General features: G+C 43.4%; 1 protein-coding gene across 1 annotated transcript; it reads right to left on the bottom strand.

Annotated features, from left to right (window-relative positions):
* Nucleotides 1-8,229: 8,229 nt before the first annotated feature.
* LOC146207996 (uncharacterized) lies at nucleotides 8,230-17,113 on the bottom strand. The gene is made up of 5 exons (XM_084587206.1): nucleotides 17,048-17,113; nucleotides 13,521-13,672; nucleotides 11,737-11,804; nucleotides 10,295-10,375; nucleotides 8,230-8,366 (listed from the first exon to the last, which is right to left on the bottom strand). Exons 1-5 carry the CDS (start codon nucleotides 17,111-17,113, stop codon nucleotides 8,230-8,232), a joined length of 504 nt encoding a protein of 167 aa, XP_084443332.1.
* Nucleotides 17,114-19,422: the final 2,309 nt, after the last annotated feature.

Raw genomic sequence — 19,422 nt, 5'->3', positions numbered from 1 at the left:
TTCCGCCTCATCCTGCTGCGCTTTCCTTTCCTCGGAATTCAATTTTTCACCCTTAGTGGCCATCCGTAATCCCGAGTTCACACTACATGCTCTGCCCCATTCCTGTTTCTCCTCGATTTCCGGTAGAACGTCATTAGCTCAGTTATTTCTCTGGCCCATTCTGTGCGCTTCTTAACTATTAACTCAAATTCAAAGTTTATTCTGTATACAAAAGTTTACATGGAGAACCAGAAAACAGCGTTCAGAAAAGCATGAGGAGCCCTGGCCCCCAACCACACGGGCGGCAGAGGAGCGTGCGGCTAAGGGAAAACAGTATAATGACGAGAGCATACAGGATTAATGGAACATTGGTTAAAGAAGGAACATTATAAAGCAAAGAAAGTGAAGTCGATATGTTACATCATTATACTTATTGAGCGCAGTTCTCTTGGCGATATACAATAGAGGTCAATGTCAGTTTCTTGAATTATTTGATTTAGAAATGTGGGTAATTGGAATTTCAACATCTGATGCCCATAATTTGTTCTACATCTGGATACATGCCACCTTTCAGGATGGCGTACATTATAAACAGAGAAATTTTCTGTTAGCCGTGCGAGGCTTGTTATGGCATCACGATTTTTTAATACACCAAGTTTATACATGCGGCATAGCTTGTAATCATACATTGATGAAACAGGAATTATGTTGTGGTTCTTAAATAAACCTGCAGTGTGAAAACGACATGGAACTTTACACGCTAGGCGTAAAGCTCTTTTTTGTAAGACAGCTAGTTTGCTAATGTTTCCAGCTGTTGTTGTTGACCAAACCAGAAGCGTGTGACTTAATAAAGAAGAAAATAAAGAATTGTACATGAGAATGTTAACAGAGGTAGGGAGAAGTAGCCGTAGCGGCGCAAAATGACGACCGTCCTTGACGGTTTGTTAATAGTGTAGTTCACGTGATCATCCCATGTGATGTTTTGTGAAAAGTACACACTGAGAATTAAAGTTTTCAACCACTTCGATTTCAGTGTTATTTAACAAAATATGGGACATATACATGTCCACACATAAATATACATGTGTGTGGCGAGGGTGAAATAAAACAGCTTTCGTTTTATGATTGTTTAGTTTTAGACAGTTCATTTGAGCCCATGCAATAATTTTGGAAAGCGCGCTATTGACTTGACTACCCAAATCGGCACATGATGTACCTGAAAAAAACAACAACAAACTATTGTCATCAGTATAAATTATGTAATGTGCGGTTTCATCAATGCGGACTATCTCACAGATGTAGAGGATGAATACAAACGGTCCCAAAATGCTTCCCTGAGGGACACCTGTTTTAATGTATTTTATCGAGGAAAGTTCTCCTTCAATGGTGACAAATTGAGAGCCATATTGCAAATAGGATTCAATTAATTTATGTGCAACGCCTCTTACGCCGTAACGATGAAGTTTTTTAAGCAGAATTTCATGAATAATTACGTCAAAAGCTTTTGGAAAATCCAGAAATAGGCTAAGTGCTATATTTCTGCAATCAATGTTTTCTAAAATTTCAAGTAATGCGAGTTTGCAGATTTTTTTTGCGGAAACCATACTGTGAAGAATTTATCAAGTTGAAGCGGTCAGTGAAAGAAGTCAGGCGTTTCAAAATTATTTTCTCCAAACCTTTGGAAAACACGGGTAAATTCGATGTAGGTTGGTAGTTGGACATGTATTTTTTATCACCCTTTTTAAATACAACAGTTACCTTTGCAATATGCATATTGCGGGGAAAATGTCTTGTCGACAAACAAATATTAAAAATATGGGTAAGGCAAGGTGCCCGTAGATCGATTACGTGCTTTACAGGCTTCATTTTAATATTGCAGGCATCTACGGCTTTACTATTGTTGAGGGCTAAAGATGTCGCTACATCCTCACTATTTGAAACTGGTTCTAAAAATATGGTTGAGTTACTTCTGTCATTCATATAATTTAAGTCAGAGCTGTAGGTGGTAGTGTCACCGACTGAAAGAACGAAGTAATTGAATGCGTTGGCTAACTCAGCGCCTTAAATTTCTACACTATATTTAACAATTTTCATTAGATATTCGGATGTACTATTATATACACTGTTAAGTGTCTTCCAAATGTTGTCAGTGTGTCCATTTGTATGTTTGTTAAAAAGGTTAGAATAATATTGCTTTCTTGTATTAAGAAGGTGTTTGGTTACGAAATTTCTGTGTTTTTTGTACTCTTTTAGCGCTTCGGGAGATTTGCTGACTATAAATGCTTTGAACAGCTGATCCCTCTTTTTTATAAGTTTGAGGCTTTCTTTACTTATCCATGGTTTCCGACTTTTTTTGCATGCTTTAAATGTCTTAAACGGAAACCAAGCAACGTATATTTCAGAGAACGTTTTCATAAAGATCATATGCCAAATTGGGGTCGCTCACTGCAAACACAAATACCCAGTTTGCACGGCTTAAGCAATCTCTAAAAGTAGTTAGCGTTTCAGGAGTAATAAGTCTGTATGAATATTCCGAAGGTAGCTGCTTAGGTGTGTTAATAACTTGATTGACAAACATAAATATGGGCAGGTGATCAATAATATTGTTATTTAAGTTTCCAGCACTAACAAGGGAAGAATCTAAGTTGGTTATAAACAGGTCTAGAAGTGTTGTTGATTGCGGAGTGATCCGCGTAGGAGATATTATGTAGTTTTGACAGGAATGACATTTTAGTAGTGCTTCTAGTTCTATATTAGCTCTGCTACCTGCTAATATGTTAATGTCGAAGTCCCCACCTATCAATACTGCATATTTTCTTTCACTGACGAATTCTAAAAGAGTACCTAAAAAAGAAAACAACAAACTGACATTAATTGAGGGAGGTCGGTAACAAACACAAAAGATTGATGTACCACATCGTACAGCGAGCGTCTCATAAAAGGGTGTGATGAAGCAGAATTCAGAAAACAATTCAGAATCTATTGAGTTTGAGACGGACATTGCTAAGCCACCACCTCTCTTTCCTGTGCGATTCATGTACTTACGTTGGAAATGCAAACACATCTTCTTCAGAGGCAAACCACGTTTCTGAAAACATGACATCAAAGCGTACTTGCGCTTTCCTAAAAAAATGATCAAATTCATCCTGCTTATTTCTACCCGAACTAAGGTTAAAATTAACACAACTGAGGCATTTTCGGCAATCAGTGTCATACATGTTTTTAAGGTTCGTGACGTCTACTAGCACAGTTGAAAAAGGAGACATGATGAAAGGAAACCAAAAGAAAGATCAGAAGGCACTGTCAAGTGAAACCATGTCAGAGCTTATCGACGTCAGCAGCAGAACAAATGTGAACAGCACTAACACCCTCTCTTTTCCTTACAAGAATCTTGCCATTGCAATGCCAGGTAAAACGGTAGTCACTGTTCTCTGCCCGTTCTTTTGAGCAGCGAAGCAGCTCTCTGTTTTGCTGGGTCATGTTCTCAGTAATTGAAACACTCGATGAATTATTTCTGAGAGCTTTCCGCTTTTCCAGCCACTTATCCCGGGTTGACTGCTGGCCAAATTGAGCAATTATTCCTGGCACTTTGGCTTTGATGTGAGCCTGTACATAGCGCTAATGTCATTCGCTGTCAGGTCTGGCAGGTTTAACGCCTTAGCCACACCATTCAACTTAGCGAGCAAGTCCTGGTTAGGCGAAACTTGGATGCATTGCACTTCTATGTTTAGCTTCCGGCTACAGAACTCAAGAATATTAACAGTCGGTTTCAGTTGCTGAATGTCGGGGGAAGCGCATGCCGCCTTCAATTTGCCTACACGGCTGTTCAAATGACTGACGTCATTTTCCGGTTTAATCTGCCGGTTCAAGATGTCATCGTACTTCTGGGACAATAACTCAATTGAGTCCTTAATCTTGCTAACCTGAGTAGGCAGCCCAGCAAGAGCATCGAGCCTTCGAGTCAAGTCTGCCAGAAAAACAGTTAGCTCAGAATCAGGGTTCGTTTTGTCCCCACATTTGGCTTTTGAACGGCAAGCTGCACATCGCCATGCCCTGTGGCCACTCTCGCCTTTAGTCTTAAATGTTGACTCTGACCAGCCAGAACAACAATCGATATGGTCAGAAGACTCACATTCGATGCACTTCAGGAAGCGTCCGTCATCTGGCAGGGGCTCGTCGCAGGACTGGCATGTGTTCGCCATGACAGTTGCTCCAGATACGCCCCGTAGCATTCAGTTAAACAGAACGTACTACATGCAGCAAACAGCACAAAGCAAAATCACGGAACACGGTAGCGACGGCGATAGTGGCGAAGCAGCACTTATCAGGACAGTAAGTGAATTTACCAACCTGGAGAGGCAAAAAGAGAGCAGATAAGGGAAGAGCCCTTCCACCACCGCCTTACACCTTACACCTATCATTTTACGTTGCATAGTTTTCTGCGTGTACCTCAACCTAAGTACAACTTGCTTTAGTGTTTTGTGCTCAATACTTCCTGGTGACTGTGTAACGGTTCCCTTTATTCATTGCCTTTGCTCTGACATTGTGATGCTTCATTTGTATCTCCCACTCACATAATGTCTCTATTATGTTATTTAAATACATAAATAAATAAGCAAGCATTTAAATGCATAAAGCCTCTTCGTTAGTCTCCACTTTTGAGCACCATTGATAGGTACAGCAAAGATGCTACTGTTATATGGCTTTCTTTTGAGCGATACCGGTAAGCTGCTCTATGGGGTACACATAGTCAGGATAATAATGAGATTGGCTGCTAGTCATAATCACCGAGTACTTTTCAAATATAAGGAAGTATAACATAAGGAAGCATATAAGGAAGTATATGGAGATAATTGAGCATGCTGTAAAGAACGGGGAAAGCCTTAAAGCAATGAAGAAGAAATTGGGCACACACGAAAATCAGATGTACGCGCTAAGGGACAAGGCGGGCAGTGTCATCACGAATATACACAAGATAGTCAAAGTAGCCGAGGAGTTACAATCTCTACAATAGCCAATGTAGTCAGGACAATAATGAGATTGGCGGTAGAGAAAAGCAGTCAGACGTTCCGCCAGTGAAGAAGAACGAGGTTAAGAAAGCATTAGAAATTATAAAAAGAAGAATTGTAGCTGGAGAGGGTCCGGTAAGTATAGATTTGCTGAAAGACAGAGAGGATATATGAAGAGCACCGGACGCGATATTCGGAGGTCGTGGGTTAGGTTCCCACCATCGGCACGTTTGTTTTTTCTTCTACTTTGCGTTTATCTTTCCCCTAAACAGATTACATTACTATTTTATGTGATTACCGAAGTTAAAAAAAAAGAACAAGTACAATCTCCAATGCTTGCCTTGGCCTCGCCGACAGTTGGCTTCTTTCCTTCATGTATATATATATAGCTATTTTACTGTAGCCAACGCTGTCCCTCAGATATCTGTGTACGTCCCCGTATACTCAAATTTTGAGCTTATATATGCTATTGCCAAAGGGACACTAACACGAAGGAGAGTGGCGATTTTCGCGAATCTAAGCCCCTTCTCTTTTAGAAGGAAGAGCGCTATCCAAGGCCGCCAAGCGTGCTTACTCACTCTGCTGTCGAGCCGCAGATGTCAGAGCCCCGAAGTGGCTCGACACCCAGTGCGTGATTAAAGTCTTCATGTGTTGCTGGGTTCCGACACTAGACGACAGATGACGACAGATAACACTTAAAGCCAGCCGAAACCAACCCACATAACTCTATCAGCGTGTATGTTATCCAAGTTGGTCAGCGTATCGGCCGCGCTCCGCAGGTTTCACGCGCATCGATGGTGTGCGTTTCTCGGTACGTTTGGATGACACTTTTCTGGCAGCCGAAAACGAGGTTGGAACGAGTTATTATAGGGCTGCCTACTGCTTCACTTTGAGGCGAAATATAATCTTATTTGCCGAAGATGTTTACCAAGTTTATTTGGAAATAAATTTCTTTGCTTGCGTCTAGTGTAGATATTGCCGCGAAAAGAAAGGTATGTGTGTTACACTCCAGAATTTTAGAATCTAAGCACCCCCCGCCTCTCCCCCCAAACACTTGTCCACCACACTCTGGGCATCGCGGCTGTGCCAAAAGAGGAGCTTGCAATCGTGAAAATATGGTAATAGCCGTTCTGTCGGAATAACATTTTTTCCTTCACTGTTAGGGAATGATGATAAGTTGCTGGGTACATTCTCCAAGGTAATGCAACAGTCATATCAGTCTTGCGCTTTGTGCTCTCATTTCTCGCTTTATATAAGGATGCACCAAATAATATTCTCCATAGACGTGCGCAGCAGCACGCCCACTCCTATTACGAAAGTGATATAAAAGATTTAGGAAATTATAACGATAGGAAAAGTGGACCGATATAATTCGAGGTGGAAGCTTGGAAAAAAAAAAAAGAATATCCCGCGGCTCCAAGCAGGGAGAAATAGAAGTTCCTAGAGCGCATGTAGAAGCTGTCTAGTAAAATGTTTTGCGGAATTCGTCACGGTTAGTCCACGTGTCCAAATACGTGATTAAGTGCGTGGAAAGGAGAGTTAATTTGCACGAGATGTGAGGAGGCGTTCCTGGCTCACCCACTTCTTTGTTTTTTTCTTTTTTTCTTTTCTAGTGCGTTCTACTACGTTGCGTGCTTGAAAACCTTAGAGGCGATCATTGATAAACATTGTAAGCCAGGGAAAACTTCATTTTTTTGTAGCTTCATGTACACACTCAGAGGACGACTCTCACCTCTTCAGGGATTAATTAAAGGGCTAAACTAATGTATCGTAACATTATAATCAACTTCACGGCTCATAAAAAAATAAAAGACACACGAATAATTAATACACCTTTGATGACCAGCAGGTACTCGCACATATCGGGACGCTTTTCTGGTGGAAGGCAGTTAGGGGAAACTTTGCAATACCTATGAGGAAGGCCAGCACTGGATTCTTTTGTAATCCCATGCTAAACTCTATAGTGATCAAGCCACCTACACGTTTTTTAACGTGAAGGCTGAATCCACGTGAGCAATGCACTGTATATTTACGGCAACGTTACATATACGCTTATGTGTAGAGCACTGAACGACAGTGCCTCGGCACATAAAGCGCTGTGTGCTGCCTTAAAGTGAGAATGCACATTGGCGTCGCATGTGCAGTTATAAGATTTCAAGCGAATATGAATGCATTATTACCAGTTTCTTTGTCATGTAGATAGTATGTTGCGTGGGCCCAAGACAAACAGAAATTCATCGCAAACCAACTATGAACAGATGTTAAAGGCACTTATCTCAACCATTAGACTAATTTTGAGCTTAAATTCCAAACTGCTGCACCCATTGGCCAACATTAGTATTTTGGTTCCAACACAGGCTTAACGGGGCAATGGTGGGAAAAGCATTTATTTAACCAAAATGAGAAGGGTTATCTATGTCAGTGCGTAATTGATGAAGTCCTCAGTACATGACCCCGATGCCTGGTGCAGTCCTCAACACCTGCTGGATTAGCGATTGATAGGAACTAGTCACGAGTTTATGGAAGAATAGGATACTGATCCTGCTCAAGGAAAAGGGGAAGTACTGTGTTAAAAAATCGAAGATATTTTGCAAGGTTCGACGCGTTCACAAACATCTCGACAGGGGCACTAGCTGTACCCAGGGCATAGTTTATTTTGACATATTCTAGCGTTGCTGTTTTTAAAAGTGTCCAGTGATAGTGATATTGTATACACTCAGGAGACCGTCATTGAAAACAACAGTAACAAATGTAAACCTAGTATTTCATCCCTCGCGTTTACTCTTTAATTTATTATCCTTCAACAACAACGCCTTGTTTTCTTTCTGTGCTTCCATTCGATCCTTTGTTCCGGCACAAAGCGTCAGTTAAAGATTTCTAGGCGGTCGAAATTAGTCCTGAGTTCATCACCACGGCAGCAAAACTCATTCACTTGTCAGTGGGAAAGGTTATTTCCTGCCGTCTTTGAGCTGCCGTGAAGTTTACCAAATTCTGCTGTAGCTATACCTGTAGGACTATGCACGCTGATTGTGGCAATCATATAAGATTTAATCACAAATAATATCAGTGCGAATAAGCGCAATATATACATTTCCGAACATATAAAGTGTGTTTATTCAGTGAAAAAACCTTTTCTCTTTTTTTGCCCCCCAAAGATGTGCTTAAACCTAGCTTCTAATTTTGTGAGCGCAACATGGTGCTTCTCTACCCGTATGTATGCTGTAGACTACTTCTTTGAGATCTAGTAGTCGCCCTCGCCGTCAATACATAGGTCCCTGCTGTGGGCTGGAACTTCGACGCCGCAGGTGTCCACGAAATGGTCGATGCAGTTTTGCGGCACATTATCTTTCACTGATCTCTTCGTCCAGAGAATGCATTCTGAAAGTGTAACGAAAATGATGTTTTGCAGTCAGCATGGGTATGTGCCCGACCAGGTATATACAAGAGGAAGTTCAGGATGTGGGTTGGACGGAAAAATGAGCGCCAATAAGTTTTTAACTTTTGCTGTAGTCTATGAGCGTCCTATTCCTACAAAATGACTGGCGGGCAGATTCGAGCACAGTGAAACTGCTATTTTGGTTGTTTTTTTTTTCTGATAAAAGTACTGTTGTGTTCTCGCGCTATAACGTGGTAACATGCGACAAAATGTCATGCATCAAAACAGCAGTCAGAAAAACAGTTCAGCGAGATACTAACACAGGAAATATGTAGTAAGTACCACACTGGAAGAACACCGCATGGTAAATGAAGCACAGAAATTTTAATAGCGCCGGGAAAAACAACACAGCGCAGTCTAATAGGATACAAAGTTGCTTACCGCGTGTGTATTGTAAAATAAGGTACTATATAATTTTCGCTCGATTACCCAATAAGGTGTAGTTTTAGGGCGAAAGCCTTACTTGGCTCAAGGGGAAATCTCGCCTGAGTGATCTGTCCGCGAGATTCCGCGCGATTTTGGAGAGCTTTCTGCCTAACCTTTAGAAAAAAAAAACATCATTCACCGGGATTGAACCCCTACTCCTCCGATCACCAGCTGAGCGCGTTAACCGACTACGCCGCACAGGGGACGTGAGGAACATATCTTATTTCTCCTTGTATAGCCTTCCTGCCGTCTCAATGGGAACTACAGTATTCCAGAAGGGGGCTGTGGGCTGACTGCTGCATCTCAGCTCCCAACCGTCGTGGCGCACTCCATGTCGCCTTTCCCGGCGTCCGCCAGGGCGCTGACGTCTGTTTCACCTGAAACACCTCTCTCTTCGTGGCGGCTGGGCTCTGTAGTGGCGGCGGTGTCCACTGCACAGCTTGTTTGGATCAACTTTGCCTGCTCTCGATTGCGAATGACGCGGCCGTTCTGTGCGTAGCAGTATCACTGTTTGCTTTTTCTGCACTTAATGATTTTCTCAATGTTCACTGTGAGTTAGAACACACAGTCGACGTCAGTTTTACAGTTTAACACCTAGCTTCCGACGCGTGTGTTTTGGGCGACGCTGTAGTAGAGGTCTCCGGAAGTGTTGACTACCTGGGGTTCTATAACGCTTTGCACTGTACACGGCGGCCGTGTACAGTGCAAAGAAATGAACAGTCCGCTTAGTGACATCTGTGGTTCGGTTGGAACTATACAACATATCCTACTTGAGTGTCCTGCGTACGCTGAAGAGCGTGCGTACTACGAACATAGCGTGGAAAAGCTCTCCCCAGTGCCTTTAGCAATGTACATTGTTTTAGGTCTCTTAGCCTGCCCTAGGCAACAGAGACTCGCAATGAACTTTTTATTTACGCATTTAAAAGAAATTGGACTTTGGGCAAACTTTAAGTTCACCTTGAATGTTAACCTCAGGCATTTGTCACGCTGGAAACTCTATAAGTATAGTTATCGGACTATGGCTTTCATCATGTCATTTTATACCATTACTCAACGATGCCCCTTACAACGCATTTAATGGCCATATTTTATTCCCCCCCCCCCTTCATTTCTTTTAATATCCTCACGATATTTTTAAATCTTTTCCTCCCCAATTCTTCTTCTTACACAGAGTAGCCTGTCAGCGAATTTTCAACGCCGGCTAAAATCACTGTTCTTCGTTAAAGGGTCTCTCCCTCTCGATGATCGGAGTAAAAGTAAGCAGGATACATCACCACGCGCACAGGTATTTTTTGATGAACCAGTTGCTCGTAGGACTCTCAACAGCTTCCGAGGCCTGTCCACGGCCAGCAGGAATCAAAATTAACGTTGGTTCCCGAAAGGACAGATATCCCTAATATGAAATATTGTTCTGCCCTCCTACGTCATTGCTATCGCCGCTTACGATGTCCGTGGTATTCCATGTCAAGGACAACGCAGGTATCGTAATCAGTGTAGTAGTATCTTCCTTCCCTCGGCGTAGGATCTGAAAGAAATAACGTGAAACGAAGACCTTGTGAAAACTACTGCATTGCAAGCGATCATTTCTGCTCAATACACATTCCTCAAGTCTGTTATCTTTTTCACAGTAAACAAGGCGTCAAACATTTGAATTCGAGGAAGAGATACCCTTCGCTGCGAACAAGAAAAAGCGTGCAACTTAGAGGGCGAAATGAAAGTATGATAAAATATCTGTACAGGTAGTGCAAAACGGTCAGTGCCAGAATTAATACGTACAAGTATAAAAGCTACTTTCGAAAGTGCCGAAGTTAAAGAAGACAGCCCTCAACGACGGCAAGGAAATGATAGGAATTGTTTTTTAATTACTATTGTTGACGTACTGTAATCACTTCACGTGTTCAATATAACTCAATATAGAATAGAAAAAGCAACACGCCGCTAGTAGCATCTAGATCCATAACCTTGGCATTTCGCGTCCAGTGCTCTCACCAGCTGAGCTACAGCGGCAGCGTTACAGCGTTACAGCGCTGAACTTTCTTGTGTATTTATTAGTGCTGTTTGTAACGAAAACATCAGGGCATTCGCGAACGCTACCCTCATCCGTAGAAGCATACGTAGTACACCCTGTCGTACCGCCAGGGTCACGTGGAAAGTGATCGATGGGGAGAGAAAGAGCTTTACTAGAACCTCTTGCGCCGCATAAGTCTACAAGGCTTCCAAAACTGACTGTAGCGAGCTATGAGGCAGAGAAATACAGAAAAAAAAAACACGAGAGGCTATATGGAATACAAAAACAAAATCTAACAGTCAGCAAGTCCAAGGAAAGTATGGCAGATTGTTGGCATCTTTCATATGAGTAACCTAGCCAGTCCCTCACTTGAGGCTAAATCATAGGCGAGATGAGGGCACCGCTGTTCACCTATTGTAGCCGCTTGTGTATCTCGCAGGCATTGTTTAGTGGACTTGAAAACAACGGCTGCGTTTCTTGCGAGTTCCAATTGAACATAACTGGTGCGAGACATTTAGGTATAGATCGTATTGTCTTATTCTCACTAGCAGCCTCACTTATGCATTAATCACAAAAGTACCGTCCCGAGAGCAAAGCAATTCTTGTAAGCGTACAGTATGGGTCAATCATGGAAGAGAAAGATAATGATGACGGAAGGTAGAAGGCAATGAATATTGCCCCAAATGCGTCTTTACCAGACGCGTCATGTATTGCTGCAACCATCACTGATATTAAGTATCTCGTTTGAAACCTAGCTGTTGACTCGCCAACCAAAATGAAAACACTCCTAGTACATAATAAGTGCTTCGAGTGCTTCCTGCACTGTCGAAATATTCTACGGAAATGCTGAAGACGCTGCAAAACCGAAGCCCTCTTACCGTTGCCGACTTTAAAGGTTAATGTTCCGGGTTCATCTCCCACCTTGACATAAAAAGGAATGTCACGCCTTGAGAAAGACAACAAAATCATCAAGTGTTAATCATTTTTCTATGCCAAACTGACATTTTATAAAACTATATGAACTTAAAACCATAAAATGTTTTTGCAACTGATGCGAGTCAATTTGCAGCAATCTCTGTGTACTAAAGAGTCTGAAAACTAATGTTTCTCACGCCCAAGAAAAATAGTGTAGAGTACAGAAAATAATTTTTCGGGATGTGTAATACCAGAATTTTTTTCCGCGCTCATTAAGAGGTCAGTTAGCTGACGTTTTTCCAGAGGAAGACGTGCACGCCTGTTTTCCTTATGCTTCCTTGCTTTTTGTTAGCTCTCTTTGTTAGATCGCATACAAACAGTCTCATTATGAATCCATATCGTGCAGGCGTTTTTCCATAACTGTTATTTAGTTTGCGGAAGGGGCTTCGCTGATTACTAGTGACTGAGACAGAGTAGCGTTTTTCTGCGGCTCCTCCAGCAGGTGGAGCCCTCTCGAGCCATAACTCCGACAGCCAAATAAGCCTTCGACATAAAGCACATTTAAAACACTGCCAACACGCTGCATACGGAAATAAGGCAAGGCTCCTTGCATCCATTTGTCTAGGCACTGGTAAGAACCTGATTAAGCTAGCTCAGTACTGCATACTCTCTGTCATAAGCCGCATAGCGGTTTTTATTCGCCTAAACAGGTTTCCCAACTACATGTAAAAGAATTTTGTTTATGGGGGAATCGCCTTCTCGGACAACCAAGGTGTTTTAACTTATTCTTCCGTCGTGATATTCAACTAGCCGAGCATTCGTGCTGTAAGTAGAGATGATCATATATGGAGGCCTAGATATCCAACTATATGTGAGTCAAGTGCTTATGTTATTTTCTACGTTTGAGAGCGGCAGATGTGTTGCTGACGCTGCGAATCACGGATGGTTTACAACAGAAGATGCAACCGGAAAATTTGCCTTAAATTAACCACAATAAAATAACACGTAAAAGTAAGCGCAAACCTTTTCGATATTTTCGATCTAAACGTTTACCTCGCTATAGAAAGAGCAAAATTGTAAATATTGTAGGTACGGTCTGGCAGTGTTCTATTGTTCTGAAATATGAGAAATGCTCCTGATTAAAATCAAGTTCTTCATCAAGCCTTGGCGATTCCTTTCCAGCTCTTTTTGTTGCAGCTATTGTAATCCTATAAATCGTATTACGCTCCACAATAAGCTGTAATGATATCAACACATTATGTTAACATTGGCACAAAATCGTTGATGTGATTACCGCTCTATACTACACGTACTGTGTCTAAGTTGTCATCATACTATAATGTTGCACTTTCAACCAAGAAAACGTTTTTTCCAATATGCATTCATTATTCATGACATTTTTCGGCACCATTATACTGTTTAGAACACTTGTGATCGTGAAAAACACGTCCAGTGAGCTCAAGCCAGAGTGAAAGTCTATTGCTACTAATATTACCCTTTGTCTAAAACCCAGTTTGAAAATAATGTTTGTAAAATTGTAAATGCAGTAAACTGCAAATTTAGGTTTTGGCTGAAACCCTCGGTAGCATTACGCAAAGATTGCTCACAGTTTTTGTTTGTCTCATTAGATGAAGGGCATTTCGTTTGAGAATGTACTATCATCGCTTCGGGCTCTACTAGATCTGACATCGCACCTCAGCCCCAGCATATGTATGTAACATGAGTGGCAGAGGCCGTTAGTACGCACTTTGGTGAATAATCAGTCTCTTGAAAGAGCCACACGAACGTTGCTGTCTGCGCCACTGGGTCGATTTGTGTTCGGTTTGCTGCTATGCATTCAAGGACCCCGTCGTGATCAGAGTCTCCTACGGCCACCGAGAATGGAAAATGTTCGAACACCTGCAATATGGCAATAAGGAAATAAGTAAATAGGAATAAATAAATATATCTTTCTCTCTAGCCTGGGATAAAAATTTTATAAAGGCAGGAAGAGACGGCACCAAGTATTGCGTGGGATCGGGAGATGCAAAAAGTGCGAATGTCGCTAAATATCACAATAACAAGCCATCTTGACTTGTGATTACGCGACAAGAAACCTTATGTGAGAATAAGAATTCATTACGCAAGATGCCTCATGGCAACTTGAACATGTTCGTTATTCTGCGTGCTCGATTGTGTATTTGTTTTCCCTAAAACAAAATACAATAGAATTTATTCACCAGTTTCTTTTCATACCTACATAGATATGCTAGCCAGCCTAAGCACAATATTGCTCGTTCGCTCACTTGGCAACCAGGTAATACACCATCACCTTCAAAATTGGTAATGTAGCCAGAAGCTAACCTTAGTACGAAGTGCGCATTACAGAAAGGACCAGATTGCCGGACAGTGATTGCTGTACCAGCTTATGGGCTGACCATATTTAAAATATCTCCCTGACTTGCTTATGGCGGCAATGTTTCACCTCAACTTGCGCTTAGCGGAGAAGCTGTAAAAGTGTATTATGCAAAAGGTTGAGCTTAGCGTCATGAGCACAGTGGAAATTTCTTAGATTATCACCCGTTAGCTTTCTTGGAAGATAGAATCGACGTGAATAAAAGTTCGATAGTTTTCAGGCATGAACGAGTCTGTTATAATAAATAATAATGTCGCGCTCATGTTTGGCAAAACGGCGCACTATGGCCGCATAGCTAAATGTGTTTCAAATCACAAGTCGACATTCAGTTATATTGGGTTTGTGTGCTTCAGCACCAAAGTCTGCTGGACTCATGAGTTATGAAGAAATGACGAGGTAACTTTTTTCGCGAACTGATTTTTGTGTTGCTACGGTCATATAGATATTTCGAGAACTATATTATGTCGATGTCTGGCATAAAACATGGGACGAGATATTGCCTTATGTCACATTTGCATATAACACGGCCGTCCAAGAAACAACTCGATTCACTCCGTTTCGCCTAGTATACGGACGCGATGTACAGACCATGCTCGACGCTATGCTGCCATGTGCGGCTGACGACCAGCTGCTTACCGCTGACGTAGAAGAATTCACCAACTACGCTAAGGAAGCTCGCCAACTCGCCCGTAATCACATTACAAAACAGCAAGCAACAGATGCACGCCGATATAACGACCGCCATCGCTATGTCGATTCCAGCCTGGTGACAAAGTCTGGGTGTGGACACCTGTCCGGCGCCCAGGCCTGTCAGAAAAACTTCTCAATTGTTACTTCGGATCCTACAGAGTGTTCCGTCGCCTCTCAGAAGTTACGTACGAGATTATTCCAGGCGGAACTGTACCGAGTTCTAGTCGTCAGTGCTCGTCTGACCTGGTGCATGTGCTTCGCATGAAGCCGTATTTTACCCGCTGAAAGTCATATTTGCCATCCGGAGCAGTTTTTTTTCTGTGAGCTTGCGGTTTTTTTTTTTCCGAGGGGGGGGGGGGGGGGGAATAATGCCACCTGACGGTTCGAGGTAGCGCTTGAACGACGAAGAAGTTAGAGACTCTCGCGCGCTTCGGCTAGCTAGGACTGTGGACTCTTGAGCTTGTGTCTTCGTGTTACCATTTCCCGGGAACCTCTGTCTCGACTGTGTGTATCTGCCCCTGTTGCCGATACCCATAAACCCCTGTCTTCGTGACAATATGCTGTTCTTTTGCGAGCCTTAGTGGGCATCCTGATTGTTTCCTTCTAACTATTATGCAGAACTTCGCTTCTCTTTTAGAATGGCGAAACATTGAAGGGTCTCTTAGAATTCTCTTAAGATGAAAATGACGAAAGCCTACGCTTCATCTCCTATAATTTGCCTCTGATGATTTGCCTCCTATCGGCGTTAGATGCAGTGCTGAATATAACTATGATTGGTTTACAGGGAAAAAAGGTACGGTATCTGTCACACTTTCTCCAGCAAGTGCGAATTCGGACGTTACACCATCGCCGCGGTTGCGTGACGGTTTTTGGTGCTCGTTGAAGTTTGGGATCGCAGTGGTAGAGACGCTAGACAAGAACACAACTCGCGGAATCTCGAGGAATATGACAGACCTCGCGCACGGATCTCGTGCACAACTCTTGCGCACGGGATTTCGTTCCAAGAGCCTAGAAGGAGGCGACGGTGGGTGGCTGCTCCTGACCCTGATGGGACTGGGATAGGTAGGTCACCGCCACTTGCGGGGGGGGGGGGGGGGGGGGGGGGTTAGCCTGCCACCGAATTTTTATCTGTTGTAGGCCGTCACTGCACCTACCACTACATCGGTGGTGTACGACGGCTGCTACGGCGCTCGTCTTTCCCTCCCTCTTCTTTTTATTTCTTCTCTATTTTCTCTGTCCGCACGAGGCAGCAAAGGGGGCTCAGCTACAGAGCCAGCAGTAGGCCCGTGCTTTTTCTTTTGCTTCTTCCTACAGCCACAACAACAAACAACAAGAGACTAGAAAGGCTTTCACCTGAATAACTTCATAACTTTACACTTGTTCGAAGGAGACGTCGCATTCAAACTATTCGTTAAAATGCACCGTTCTATGCGAAAGAGGCAGGTGAGGTCTTATTCCCTTTTAAGGCAGATTGGAAAAGTTTGGAATAACGAGCAATATCGAGGTATGTTGTGGGATGATGTTATAAAGTGTTCGGGATAGGAAGCCATTAGAGGTTTTCGGGGAGGCATTTATCATGCCTTGAAGAAAGCCGGACCAATCTCGAAGAAGGAGTAGTAGTGATGGGTAGAATTCGTCGGATTATCCAGGCGAGTTGTGAGCAGCTGTTCATTGACACACCTGAAAAGGAATCACTGTGTCTTTTCAATATAGGTCTCAAACACAAAATACAACATAAAACTTGTCATGCATGCATGTGCTGGCTGAGTAAACAAAGGAAATATAATGCTAAGTCAGCGCAAAATAACAGTAAGGACCTAATTTAATAATCTAACTGTATGCTGGTAAAAAGAAGTTGGACGGATCACATGAAATGTGTACAAAAAAAAAACATTGCACCAGCCGGCACCACTATAGATGAGGCAATCTGCGATCGTTCACCCTTAGGGTCCTCTCACGGTCAGAAGGCACCCAAAAAGCATGGATTGCGAACCACAATACTAAGCGTGCAGATAACACTTATTGCAATATCCAATCATTGCTGTGCATTACTTCGGAAAGACACCACTGGTTCGTGCAGCGCGTAATTTTTGTAAAATGTTCAGGCTACGGCTGGTGTTCGCCGGTAGTTTATGAACAGCGCCATCAGCAAGAGCTTCTACAGAGAAGAATACCAGGAGTTTTGCTACCTGGAAGCTGTCCGCAACGTCATGCTGCAGCTTTTGAGGACCGCCGGGATCCGCCAGTTTCGCCATAGTCGAGGTGGCGTAACAAAGAGCCAAGAGAGAAAGCGCCCCAAAGTGACCCATTGTAGCCTCCTCGCTGTGCAGCGTGAAAGTGCAAAGCTGGTCGTTCGGGATTTATACTTCTACAGCAGGCTGATTTGTACTACAAGCTGAGGAGGGTAGGAAATCGCTCTTGTTTCAGTCTCACCCGCGAATACGAGCTCAATACTCGTCGATGTGCTTTGTTGACATTACGATCTAATAGACCTGCTGTCTTTTGAGCCTTAAAATGCTCAAGCAGAAAAACATACAAGAGTGACGCTCAAGCGAGATATAGCAACTGGTACTAGAACGGAACATATATAGATTGGGCATGACAGTTTGATAAGGATCGTGGAAGCATGTCATAAGTGCATTTCGGGCAATTTAAGGTCCGCGCAGCAGTGTTCAGGAAAACGTATTCTAAAAGGCGCTCTGTGAATGGGGCCAGCACCGTATGCCCACACGAGAATTGTTTTTCGTGCTTCTTTTTCACCCCCCCCCCCTCCCCCTCCCTCCCGTCCCCGTAAGGGCACGCATCCGAATGCCACATACGCCAGTTGGCCCGTATCGCATCTGCACCTGCGCCCGAATTCATCCAAAGCGTCTCCAAGAGACTACTCGTTTTGCGCGCCGCTTTTCTTCTTTTGTTTTTCGTCCAACGGAACTGAACTTGAGATAAGTTGGTATACCATAGTGGTAAATAGGAAGAGTAGGAATCGGTAGAATGAAAAATATACACCTCAGGTGCGTCTTCCATTTGACATGTTCATGGTGGCGCCTTTTGCCGCAGTAAATGCTCCCGCTTCGCTTGAAACTTAAATGTTGCACGTTATTTTAAAGGCTAAACGGGGCGGTGAACAAATGTTTAATAGAATCAGCAGCGACCACGCTTTAAACATCTATTCAGCATTCGGTGACAGAAAGAAAAGCCTGCATAAAGTTACAAAAGACGGCCCCTTAAAGCATTGGCCAAGGAGGAATTACTGGCGCTGAGAGTGCTTGAAATATTGTTTAAGTTGACGATGGTTAGGTATACAGGCCCCTTGTTAACGCAAGCTATCTCGAGCAGAGGTTTGAATGACATATACATTGAAAACTTCTCTCCATTTGGAAAATGTTGATGAAAGCGTCCTTAAAGAAAAATACTCAAGGCGCTATCGCCGCCAGATGTTGTTTTCGTAAAGTGAAAGTAAAGGAGCACAAGCCAATATACCTTGTAGGGCACGCGAATGTTAAACTTGCGCTAGGCAAAAAACAAGATCGAAATGATGGAGTCATTATGAAACCGACATTTCGGCATTTGCTGCAGTGATGCAATAAGCTGATTGCATGAGGAGCGCTCGTCTATGCATTAATTGTCATGTAAGAAGGGTGATGTTTAGCTCGTTCGTTGCCAATCTTCGGAGGGGCTGAAGCCTCTCCAAACGTGGTCATTCGGCAGTGAAGAAGCAGAAGACGATGATCTGATGATGGTCAGGAGGAGATATATATTTACAGAAGCAAAATAGTATACATAGGCAAAGTTACAGCAACAAGTCACACAGACAACTGTAACTTAAAAGAAAATGAAGACTCTCACACAGAGAAGTCATTTTACAGGCCCTTACTTTCCTACCGAGCGTTTCGGTTAAAGCCTAGGGGGTGTAAATACGTGCTAAGTACGGAGCCTCAATCTTGACTGTCGAACATGGTCCGAGGACCGCTTTTTAATACCAGACATCAACAAAGACCCAAGGGCGGTCACCTTAGGTGATCCGCCCCGAAAATGAAGCAGCCAATCAAATTATTTAAAAACATGCTACAACCCCAGTGGGTTGGGAATAATCTCGGATCCAGGTCCTTAATTACTTCAAATAAAAATACAACATTCAAAACACATGCTCTTTCCACTCGCCGGTCCCCAAACCCGCTCACACGGCGTTGTCTTTCCTTCCCCTCCCCGGCGTGTTTGCGACGCGACCTTGGAGCTGACGCCTTCCTTGAAGAAACGCCGCGGGGGATCTGGGGACTAGGCCACCCAGCCATCCCGTTCGAGAAAAGGGGGAAAGGGGGGGGGGGTGCAGCACCGTCCCAGAGAACTGTAGCGTCGCTGTTGCTCGCACCCGATGAGCCGCTGCGCGGGGGCTAAGTGCCGCGCCTATTGTCGCCTTCTACAGGGCGTTTAGTGAGCGCTTGGGGCAAGGCGAACGGCTTCGCTAGCGGGCTCTCTCTGCATCGATGTCTGGTGACACAGCGGGAAGCCGCCGGGCTGAGTCGCTGCTTGGGAGGCCAAGGTTCGCTCCTATTGTCGCCTTCTG

This window comes from Amblyomma maculatum, chromosome 1, assembly GCF_055883805.1.
Source record: "Amblyomma maculatum isolate TAMU_Amacu chromosome 1, ASM5588380v1, whole genome shotgun sequence".
Taxonomy (NCBI): domain Eukaryota; kingdom Metazoa; phylum Arthropoda; class Arachnida; order Ixodida; family Ixodidae; genus Amblyomma; species Amblyomma maculatum.
The sequence above is the reverse complement of the archived record's forward strand: the minus strand, read 5'-3'. Positions and strand labels throughout refer to the sequence as shown.

What these genes read in the sequence shown, in the direction of transcription:
- LOC146207996 (XM_084587206.1), bottom strand. Translation starts at nt 17,113, where the DNA reads ATGGCGAAACTGGCGGATCCCGGCGGTCCTCAAAAGCTGCAGCATGAC. An exon ending in AACCTTTAAAGTCGGCAACG is followed by an intron (nt 10,376 to 11,736) that starts GTAAGAGGGCTT and finishes TATTTCTTTCAG; the next exon opens with ATCCTACGCCGAGGGAAGGA. An exon ending in CATGGAATACCACGGACATC is followed by an intron (nt 8,367 to 10,294) that starts GTAAGCGGCGAT and finishes TTACACTTTCAG; the next exon opens with AATGCATTCTCTGGACGAAG.